A 12038-nucleotide genomic window follows, 5' to 3' on the forward strand; every position below is an offset into this window, starting at 1 on the left:
TGCTCTTCAACATCTCTTTTGTGCTATCATAAATTTCCAAAATATTCTTAGCAATTGTTTTTCGAGAAGGAAGAACAAAATTAGGTTTTACTAACGTCAAAGTCCCATTCACAAACCTACCCTTGGTTCTCCATGAAGCATCTATAATAATCATCTCAGCAAGTAGTCTACGAGCACTCTCAATAGTAAACATCTTGTAACTAAGGGATGAATGTGATTGTGAATTATCTCCAAATCCCTCATTGTTCTTAAAAACCAACGTAGTTTGTGTTACATCTAACTTAGACTTATTAATCTGATAAGGATTTTTTTACAGTAGTGTTCAATATGCATTCTCATAGTTGAATTTCCATTCCTTCTAGGATGACACACATACACCATATCACAATAGTTACATTTAACATGCAGATCATCATCACTACATTTAGAACATTTAGTAAAGTGATCCCATACTATAGATGAATTTTTCCTCTTTCGTCCACTTGTATGCTTTGAAACTGTCTCCTCACTTTCGTTTTTTCGTGGTGGTGTTGGTAGTGATGGCATCACAACAACATCATCATTGGAATCATTGCTCTTACTCAAGCTCATTGTGATAGATAGATGATACCTATAAAGGGAAAAATAGAGAAAACTTATTACCATCAAACAAAATCATTTACATTTTACTTAAACTAAAAATTCAAACACAACAACAACAAATTATTTATCTAAAATTTTATTTTAGTTACCTAAAATTTCAATAATTCAATCGGATGAGGACTGGCTCAAACCAAATAATTCGGATGAGGGCGAGCTGCGGCCTACGGTCGCGATCTGAGCACGAATTTTATTTACCTAACATTTCATTATTAATGTGGTACTAGAGCTAATCAGATGAGTACTAGAGTTAAATTTTATTTTAGTTACCTAAAATTTCATTATTTACCTCTGTTCAAAACGAAAGAAGCTATGATCTGGTTGACGAAGAAGAACCAGACGAAGAACTCTGGTTCACGAAAGAAGTGAATGGCATCCGTGAGGCGTGAGCGACGGTCTGGTTGACGAAGAAGAACGGCGACAGTTTGGTTTCTTGCCATGAAGGTCGACGAAGAAGAACGACAGTGATCTGGTCACGAAGGCCGCCGTTCTTCTTCGTTACCAGACCGCTGTCATTCTTCTTCGTCGACCAGACCACCGCTCACGCCTCACGAACGTCGTTCACTTCTTTCGTGAACCAAAGTTCTTCTTCGTCAACCGGACCGTAGCTTCTTTTGTTTTGAACAGCGGTAAATAATGAAATTTTAGGTAACTAAAATAAAATTTAACTCTAGTACTCATCTGATTAACTTTAGTACCACATCAATAATGAAATGTTAGGTAAATAAATTTTGGTTCGTGCTCAGATCGCGATCGGTAGGCTGCTGCTCGTCCTCATCCGAATGGTTCGAGGTCGCGGCAGTTTGGTCGAGGTCGACGAAGAAGAACGACGACGATCTGGTAGACGAAGAAGAACGGCGACGGTTTGGTCGACGAAGAAAACGGCGACAACGACGACCTTCGTGGCAAGAAACCAGATCGTCGCCGTTCTTCTTTGTTGACCAGACCGCCGTTCACGCCTCACGAACGCCGTTCACTTCTTCTTTCGTGAACTAGAGTTCTTCGTCGACCAGACCGTAGCTTCTTTCGTTTTGAACAGAGATAAATAATGAAATTTTAGGTAACTAAAATAAAATTTAACTCTAGTACTCATCTAATTAACTCTAGTACCACATCAATAATGAAATATTAGGTAAATAAAATTTGGTTTGTGCTCAGATCGCGACCGGTATGCCGCCGCTCATCCTCATCCGAATGGTTCGAGCTAGTCCTCATCCGATTGAATTATTGAAATTTTAGGTAATTAAAATAATTTTAGATAAATAATTTGTTGTTGTTGTGTTTGAATTTTTAGTTTAAGTAAAATGTAAATGATTTTGTTTAATGGTAATAAGTTCTCTCTATTTTCCCCTTTATAGGTACCATCCGTCTATCACAATGAGCTTGAGCAAGAGCAACGATTCCAATGATGATGTTGTTGTGATGCCATCACTACCACCACCACTACGAAAAGCCGAAAGTGAGGAGACAGTTTTAAAACATACAAGTGGACGAAAGAGGAAAAATTCATCTATGGTATGAGATCACTTTACTAAATGTTCTAAATATAGTGATGATGATCCGCATGCTAAATGTAACTATTGTGGTATGGTGTATGCATGTCATCCTAGAAGGAATGGAAATTCAACTATGAGAATGCATATTGAACATTACTGTAAAAAAATCCTTATCAAATTAACAAGTCTAAGTTAGATGTAACACAAACTAAGTTGGTTTTTAAGAACAATGAAGGATTTGGAGATAATTCACAATCACATTCATCCCTTAGTTACAAGATGTTTACTATTGAAAGTACTCGTAGACTACTTGCTGAGATGATTATTATAGATGAGTTGTCATTTAAATTCGTGGAGAACCAAGGGTTTAAGAGGTTTGTGAATGATACTTTGACGTTAGTAGAACCTAATTTTATTCTCCTTCTCGAAAAACAATTGCTAAGGATATTTTGGGAATTTATGATAGCGCAAAAGAGATGTTGAAGGGCATTTTTGTGAAAGAAGGATATAGAGTATCACTCACAACCGATACATGGTCATCAATCCAAAATATGAACTATTTGGTTTTGACTGTACACTTTATTGATAAAGATTGAAAATTACATAAGAGAATTCTTAATTTCACCCTAATTGAGAATCATAGAAGGGAGACGATAGGAAAAGAGATTGAGAAATGTCTAAAACAGTGGGGTATTGAAAAAGTTATGACATTGACAGTTGATAATGTTTCGTCAAATGATACTGTCATTGCTTATTTGAAGAAACGTTTTAAGCATGGGTTGGTGTTAGATGGTGAATTCTTGCATGTTAGATGTTGTGCACATATATTGAACTTAATTATATGCGATGGCCTAAAAGATATTAATGATTCATTGGTTCGAATTCGAGATGCTGTGAGGATTCGAGATGCTGTGAGGTTTGTTAGATCTTCTCCTGTTAGACTTGTCACATTTAAGAAGTATATCACAGAGGAGAACATAGATAGTAAAAGTATGTCATGTCTTGATATTCCAACTAGATGGAATTCTACCTATTTGATGCTTGAGGCCGCTGTAAAATTTGAAAAGGCATTTGAGAGGTTAGAAGACTACGACACGGTCTACATGAATGAGGAGGAAAAAGCAACCACCAGGGATTGGGAAATTGCGAGAATATTATCAAATTCTTGTCAGTATTCTATGTAGTAACTGTTAGGCTTTCAGGGTCTTTGTATGTTACTTCCAATACAGTCTTCCATGAGATTAGTATTGTTCAGAATTGCATAAAAAAATATTCAAGTGCAACTAGTCCTAATGATGTGCTTTTGCAAGAAATGACAATGAAAATCATGAAAAGTTTGATAAGTATTGGGGAAAAAGAGATAGAACAAATTTATTTGTATGTTGCCTTCGTTTTGGACCATCGTTATAAGATGAAATTTCTTTTGAATTGTCTAAATCAATTATTTGATGTTGATGTGGCAAAAGCCATAGGAAGTAAGGTAGAGGGTGTTTTGAGAGCATTATTCAATGAATACAATTTGTCACTATCAGTTGCTATTAAAAGTTCAGAGATTTTCCGTTTTGATTTTAAAGATTCGAATGAAGATGATTCACAAAGTGTGGATTCAGAAGTTGATATTTACTTACTGGAGCCTCATGTTAAACGTGAAGATAACTTTGATATCTTATATTGGTGGAAGGAGAATTCTTCTAGATATAAGATTCTTAGCAAAATTGCACGAGATCTTTTAGCAGTTCCGATATCCACAGTTGCTTCTGAGTCCACCTTCAACACTAGTGGGAGAGTAATTGATCCTTTCCGTACCTCATTATCTCCAACCACTATTGAGGCACTTGTATGTGCACAAAATTGGTTACGTTCTGAACAAATTAGCACTGGTTTACGACAATACTTGGAGGAAGTTGAAGATGAAGAGGAAGGTTCGTATATTCTAAACATATTTATTATAGTAACTACTAACAAGTTTATGATTTGTTTCTTAGTTTTCATAACGAGATTGAACGGAGCGGCAAATGCAAAAAAATAAGGAGAAGGAGAATCATGATTGACAAGCGAACAAATTTGTTTGTATTGATTGGACTTTTGGAATTCAACACTAGTATTTTAGCTTGTTATTTGCTTTTATGTGACTTGTGTATTGTGTATCTGCCTGAAGTCGTGTAAACCAGAAATGAATTAACAAATATGAAGCATACTTCTACTTTGGAGAACTTTTTAGTTTTTAACCTTTTATTGTAGTCATTTGGATCGATATGTTTTTATGAGTTGTTGTGGATTGATTTGATATGTTTTATGAGTTATTGTGGATTGATATGTTTTTATGAATTATTGTGAATGTGGATTGATATGTTTTTATAAGTTATTGTGAATGTGGATTGATATTTAAGAAATTTGTGCTATGTGTACTTTGGAGAACTTTTAATTTTTAACTTTTTATTGTAGTCATTTCGATTGTGCTAGAGATTTGTGTTATGTGACATGTTCTTATTGTGGATTACTGGATTGATATTTAAATTATGTTTAGAGTATAAAAAAAAAAGAGAATATACAAATTTCAAGAAAAGGAACAGGAAAATAAAAGGTTATTTAAATTATGTAAAAAATTTGTAAAATAAAAAAAGAGAATATACAAATTTCAAATTATGTAAAAAGAAGGAAAATAAAAGGAAGAAAAAAAAAGGTTTTAAAAAATGGCAAAAAAAAAAAAGACTCAAACCAATTCTTGAAACCGAACCGAACCGAATTAAACCGATTCGATTCAGTTCGGTTCGAACCGCACAGACAGTACGGTTCGGTTTCATGTATAAACAAAAGCGGTTTGGTTCAATTTGGCCATCAAACCGAACTGATTCCACCTCTAATATTAATAATTTTATATATATTTATATATAAACGGTTCGGCTCAGTTTAGAAATTGGTTTTCAAGCTTTGAACCGAACCGAACTGTTTAAATTCGGTTTCAACAACCCAACAAACCGCATCGAACCGAAAAATTTAGTTTTGCTTATAAATCGGTTCGGTTCGGTTCTACAATTTTGGTTCGGTTTGAGCAGTTTTTTGTCCACCCCTAATGAATATGGATGAGTTTCTTGCTATTTATATGGAATGTTGAAGATATTTAAATTCAAGTTCACTCACAATCACAAGAAAATGAACCTCAATATCACCCTTTTATGGCTCCCAATAATTGAAGGGCAAACCTTTGTCGCCAAGGCTCTTTTTCCATTCCAATTCCACTTTGTGGTAAAACTGTGGATGAGATTTGGTCTCATATTCATAAAGATCAACAACACCCACATCCCCAAAAGTTCATTAATGTTCAGCAAAATCCTTGCCAAAGTCAGCAAGCTTGAAGGGAAATGACTTTGGAAGATTTCCTGGGTGAAAGCTGGAGTGGTTCAAGAAGCATCCTCTTCTTATTCAATGAAGCAACAACTATGTTCTGTGAACAACAAATCAGTAGCTGTCTTCCAAGAATCAGAAATATGTTTGGAAAATTGCTTTTCAACTAATCAAATGCTCACCCAATCAGTTGGGATTATCTGATAACAACTCAGTTCAGAAATGCCAAAGCTTGATGACTGATTGGGTTGAGCCTAGCAATAAGAAAAGGATGATTGATGGTCCTACCGAAGTTGTCATATACATATTGTAACTATCAGAGGTTGACATTGATTTTTACAAAACACTCCTCTGGGGGAAAGCCAAATCGAGGGCACTTTAGGGCACGAAGGCAAAGAATGTTGTAAATCAATGCTGAAGCTGATACAGTGTTCTAAATCCATTTGAAACATGGCTTATTTTCAAATCCCGACGACAAATCAAGAATCTAATGCAAAACTCAACTAAACAAAACTTCAACCCCAAATTTAGAAAATTCCATCAAAAAGTCACCGACCATTACGTTCAACAAAGTCTTTATCCATTGAAATTTTGAAGTGATTGCATTTGGGGAAATAAATCTGTTTGAGAAGAATTTCCATATCAGACAATGATCAAAACGCCCGTTAACAGACAAACTCTTCTCAAAAGAGTTTCCCTATCACTCATAAGCATGAATGTAGTTGTTGATTGGGTTGCTTTTGAACAGACATATAAATAGAACAAAAATCAGTATTACTTACGCAGATTCCTGTAAACATTGGTAGCTATTAAACCAAAGCACGATGAAAAGAAAAAAACGCAATAAAACGCCATCAAACCAAAGGAAATCTAATCCACTCTAATCCAAACACCGTCAAAAGAAGAAAAAACATAACCAAAAATAATCCCAACATAGAAGAGAAGCAACAATCAAAGTCTAATATCAAATTAAAGCAAAAAGTAACCTCAAATCGAAGCTACGAACTGTAAGATCTCAGTGAAGTTCTTGGGCAAAATGAGAAAAAGAGAGGTAATAGAGAGAAGAAATTTCCGACTAGGTCGACTAGGTCAAAATGTGGGAGGAGGAGGGATAGTATTAGGGGTATTTTGGTCAATATAACATAAAAAATGAAATTCATTCCCGGTCAGTCTCTTTTCTTAAAATCTGGCTTTGAGTGATTTCTTGAAAATAATTTATTTTTAAAACTCATTTAAAAAAAAACATTTTGATAAGTTGCCAAACACCACAAATTTTTTCAAAATGATTTTTTAATCTAATCACTTCATCCAAACACATCCTAAATTTTGAAAAAAATATTAATTTTTCTCTTAATTTTAATTCAATATTTTAATATAAAGTCATACCTAATCATTAATTTCACTATCCTTTAATAACTTAATCCAATTCAATATACAAACTTTTTTTTACTCGTCTTTTTTATACCCATATAACTTTGTTGCCTTTGTAAATTTAGTTTATATATTAGTGATCAATATTAAACCTTTTTTTTAAATTTAAAATATGTTATATCATATCATAAAGTATATTATAAAATAAAAATTTTATAAAATTTAAAAGTATAAAAAAATATTTAAAAATATTTACATTTTATAATAAAAAGTTCCAAAAGTATTCTTTTGGAACTTTTTGTTATAAGATGTAAGTATTTTTTTTAGATTTTTCTATTTATAAGAATTTCCCAAATTTTAACATAAAATATGTCAGTTGGTCAGCAATTGCAATTAGTTTATAGTTTATAAATAAATATATTATCATACACATTTTGAATAATTATTTAAATCATAAAAAAATTTATAAACACTAGAAAATATTATATAAGAAAAAACATAATTTTATTTTCATTAAATCCCTTATTTTAAAATTTAAAAATATTAGCCTTAATCGATAAAACATGAAAACCAAGAATACAATTGAATGTTGGATGAACTATAGATATCTCTTAAACAAACAAAACATTAATTTCTTTTTTCTGACAAAAACTCTACGAATCACGAATGTTTGAAATTATTCCTAAATTAACAAAAAGTTACCATGTTGGCTCTCTCAATTATGCAATTACCCATCAAAAACAAAAATAAAGCTCCTACTAATCAAACAAACCAAAATATTATATTTGAAAGTTTCGATTTCACCACTCCACGTATTGTTAGAGAAAAAAAATCAACCTAACACGTACTTGTATTATCAATCTCGAGATTAGAGTTTCAATTTTTCGATCCCACATATTGTTAGAAAGAAGTGCCAACATTTCTAATGCTACGAAATATTATACTCTTTTATTCACACTATAAATATGGCTTCATACATATTGGTGGGTTCAATATTAATGTCGGTAGATTTCACTTTATTTTTAAAAGTATGCTGATGTGACACACAATAAATAGAGAGAGTATGAAAAATTGTCCATCCTAAATAATATAGGAAATGGTCTCAAAAGAGCCATACTATAAGCAAATACAGGGTGCCATACTTTAAGCAAATACAATAAATATTTCAATGCATCACAATCTTTGTTTGTGGGATACAACAAAAACAGAATAAATTGATATTTTATTATTTTGCAACAATTTTCACATGGCATTGGCATACTCTACAATTCTCACTTGTTAATTTTAGTAGCAAAAAAATGGTCAATAAATGAAAAAAAGAAAAAAAGAATCAAATCACCACCAACCCTCCCCAATGGAAGAAAAAGAACAAACTCTTTTTTTTTTTTTTTTTTTTTTTTTTTTTTTTCTTTTCCATAGTTTTTTAGTTTAAAGAACAGTAAAATTAAACTCCATAGGAAGAAGAAGTACTAGAAGGCAAGGGTTTTTTGTCAGTACCTTCTTCTTCTTCTTCTTCCTCAAAAACTGTAGTGGGAGATGGGTGTCCATCACTGCGTTTGTGATGATCCTTGTCTTGTTTAGGAGGAACAACAGGAAGATCTTCCATGGCTGCAGCTGAAGAAGGTGAGTTTGTAGAGGTTGGGGAGCGTGGGGAAACAGAACTAGAAAGTATTTTGGTGATCTCTGGAGAGGTGGATATGGGATAAACTTCTGTAACTTCTTCCATTCCTTCGTCAAAATAAACCACATCTTGCGTTGTCAGTTGGTGGTACTCCACAATTTCCCTTAAGAAGCGGTTCTCCCGGGCATATATTGAATTCTCATGCGCCAAACGAGCCTTCTCAGCCAATAGAGTCTCCAGTTGAAGCCGAATCTGAATTTAGAATAAAAGAATAGGTTTCCAAACAGTTAAAATTTTGGTTAACATAGATTTTGAGAAAATTAGAATTTAGTCCTTATAAATTAATCTCATCATACTCTATAACATTTGGGTATCAAAGAAACTCGTAAAATATTAAATCATAATAGGTGGTGTGACCACCATGGATTAAACCTATGTACTCTTAGCTCATAACTTTGACCATGCCTCCTAATTACCACGGGGACAATTCATAATAATTAATCCATGTAATTTTAAGAGTTAGAATTTAACTAATGTGATTTGGTAAAGTCTCCTAAATAATCTTTATGATTTGATAAAATTCTCATAAATAATCTCTATCGAAGACTATTTATAAATGGTTTAGTTTATCAAATCAAAGGACTAAAGTCTAATTCTAAACCAAAATGACTAAATTACTAAATTCTAACTTTAATCGAATAATAGGGACCAAATTTGCAACACGTTAGCACGTTACTATCCATGTTTCTAAATTGATGTTCAAGTGTTAAAAATCCTGGCAGGAACTGAAAGAGGAAAGTAAATGTATATACCAAGTCATCATCAGCACGATTGTCTCCCTTCTCCCGATTTTCTCTGAGAATTTTGTTTTCTTCCTCTAATTGTGCACATCTTTCTTTAGCAAAAGCCAGATCTGCTTTCATGGTTTTCAGCTCCCGAAGTAATAGCTTCGCTTTGGCAGCTGTCGCCATCGCCACCTACAGTCCACAAGTAATTGTTACTCTCTGTTATCCCATTGATGCACTCTACCACCAATGGTAAACTTTTTCTCTTCTAACAGAAATTCGTGCAAGTATGAGTGAAAAATTAACCACCAAAATTCACGATATTTCACATTGAAAATCCCAAGCATAGGGAACAGTTTCAACTGGGACAGACATTGAGGCTTTAATCTTTTGAATTCCTTATTGCAGAATTCGAAAACTTCCTATTAAGCTGTGAAGAAGAGACATGTAAGCCAAGCTACTTTATCAGAGTAAACTTAGCTAAGATAATGACTCAATTCCAACCAAGTTGACTTCAATTCGTGAGAGAAAAGGTGTGAGGGGGGAAAAATTCAATAGTAGCATTACGATACATGATTACAAAGTTGGCACCTTACGTCTCGAGATGCCTTCAGTTGAGTTTCATGATGTGTTTGCATATTTGGTTCTGGAGACTGTATACTCGGTTGCTGCCATGGATTATTCAGAGCAGGAAATAATCCTTCAGAATTATTGCCCTTTTTCCTAATCTGCAATTTACGAGTTTCTTGAATGATGTCTGCAGTCTTAGTTTCCACAATTGAGCGACCTTCCTGCAAACAAGACGAGGTGTTGAAAATGGTAAGATAAAAGCTATCTGTTCAGTAAGAAGCCAAGTCTGAGATATTCTTAGATGGATTTTTTCGACTCGACTACAGCTGGAACATGAAAGACAGCTAAATTTACTCTAAAGGATGCAGTTAGGCTTTTAGATATAGTAAGCTTTTCGTATTAATCTGTGAGAAGGGACGCCACTGATCTGTTCTTACCTCAAATGCCTTTTCAAATGTGTCCCCAAGTTGATTAAGCGAAGTTGAGATTGCATCCAAACCCTTTCGTACTGCAGGATTGTCTGATTTTTTCGAATCGTAATCTGTAGACTGACATGGCTCCTAGAACACCAGGGACAAGTGAAATTGCATACAAGTTAAAATCTCTATGTTGGTATGAGATCTTTTTTGTTGTTGAAAATACAACAATACATTTTAGGGGTGAGAATTCAAATCCTTAGATGTTGCATACACATAACATAAATCATTATCACAATAAATTGTGCCTATATCTATGTAATATACTGCCGCTAGATAGCCAGTTCCTAAGATGTCGATTACCATTGCTAAGATTGATAATAATTCAATTCTCCATCCTGCAATTATTGAACTCGAAAATAGTAAGGACGCCGGATAGGTGATGCTCACCTGGCTACAGGTTGAGGTATTAATGGACTGGAACCTACTTGTTTCCTCTTCAATGGGTATATCATCTTCTTCAAGAATGGCCTTAGCTTTCCGAGCCAGTACACCCCAAAACCCCGATTTCGACTCACTTTTGAATGTCACATGTTCACCAGCAAAACTCTGGAAATAGAGGTAAAGGATCAGACACAGATTACGTGGCAGCCATTTAAAGCATATTTGAATGACCAACAAAAAACAACAGAGCTTGCTGAAGAATTCCAATACGGAAATGAATCATAATCAGCTACTATTATTCTTCTGATAGGACTAAACAAATAGAAAAGAAAAAGCCGTCCGATGAAATTCTCGATAAAATCAAAATGAACCTCTAAGAAAATGTAATTAGTAAATTGATCATCACTTCCTCGGAAGAATTTGATGCTGAGAAAATCATATTGATCTGCAATAACTTAATGTACCGATGAAAACGTAGCAATAGACACAATCAAATCTGAGATTTCATGAAATTCCTTATTTCTTATCATGATCCAAATCAATCAAACAGAAACTCAAAGCGATTCATTCAACATTATAGAGTTAATTGAGAGAGAGAGAGAGAGAGAGAGAGAGAGAGAGAGAACCTTAGATCGCATGTGGCCAGCGGAAAAATTGGAGGAAGAACCACCAAGGGCAGAGGAAAGCGAAGAATCTCGATGAGCACCAGAAGCTCGGATCGCCTGAGCGGCAAGAGAAGAAGAGGAAGAGGAAGAAGAAGAGATGGAATTATGATCAAATTCATCGGAATGATGATGGATCTCTTCTTTGAAAGTGGAAGCCCTGGTGATTCCTTGTCTCCTTCTATACGCCATTATTGAAACTGTGTCTTCTTTGCTTGGGTTCTCCGAATTGTGATCGTCGTAGTTGCAGAACAATCACAAAACGACTCTCACAGCCACCACCACTGCCGTCGCCGCCGTCTCCGCCGCCAGAACCACCGGAAATGCAACCGATTCCGCCACGATAATGATGAGTCGAATTCCGAGAGAATTTTCCGTTTTTGTTGTTCCTTTCGTTCTTTTTTCCTTTCTTCCCCTTTCTTTCGTCTCTAACTAACTTCCCTTTCTTTCGTTTTCCATTTTCTTTTTTTAAATTTATAAATTTAAAATATTCCCTCAATTATTTATTAACAAATTAAAAAGAAAGATAGCGCGCGCTATTCTTATTCTTTTACAGTTAAGCTATTTTCTTTTTAATATATACATTTTAGAAAAAGATATTTAACAATATTATTATTATTTTATCAAGAACGACATTATTTTTAGAGTTATTGTCAAATATTGTAAAATATAAATATCTATCCGTATCT

At 34.0% G+C, this 12038-nt stretch overlaps 1 protein-coding gene, 1 long non-coding RNA gene and 1 pseudogene across 2 annotated transcripts; 1 reads left to right on the forward strand and 2 right to left on the reverse strand.

Annotated features, from left to right (window-relative positions):
* Positions 1 to 224: 224 nt before the first annotated feature.
* Positions 225 to 6603, reverse strand: LOC150037381 (uncharacterized). Its single transcript, XR_016528169.1, has 2 exons — positions 6467 to 6603; positions 225 to 610 (listed from the first exon to the last, which is right to left on the reverse strand). It is a non-coding gene; the product is annotated as an uncharacterized LOC150037381 (long non-coding RNA).
* On the forward strand, positions 5219 to 5793 carry LOC120073602 (ABSCISIC ACID-INSENSITIVE 5-like protein 1; annotated as a pseudogene).
* A 1429-nt stretch (positions 6604 to 8032) lies between the features above and the next one.
* Positions 8033 to 11801, reverse strand: LOC120074073 (heat-inducible transcription repressor). Its single transcript, XM_039027058.2, has 6 exons — positions 11314 to 11801; positions 10694 to 10852; positions 10265 to 10387; positions 9854 to 10048; positions 9285 to 9449; positions 8033 to 8724 (listed from the first exon to the last, which is right to left on the reverse strand). The coding sequence occupies exons 1-6, from the start codon at positions 11539 to 11541 to the stop codon at positions 8296 to 8298; spliced, it is 1299 nt and encodes a 432-aa protein (XP_038882986.1). The 5' UTR covers positions 11542 to 11801; the 3' UTR covers positions 8033 to 8295.
* Between the last annotated feature and the right edge of the window lie 237 nt (positions 11802 to 12038).

The sequence above is a fragment of the Benincasa hispida genome, chromosome 3, assembly GCF_027475165.1.
Source record: "Benincasa hispida cultivar pf3 chromosome 3, pf3_genome.v1.1, whole genome shotgun sequence".
Classification (NCBI taxonomy): domain Eukaryota; kingdom Viridiplantae; phylum Streptophyta; class Magnoliopsida; order Cucurbitales; family Cucurbitaceae; genus Benincasa; species Benincasa hispida.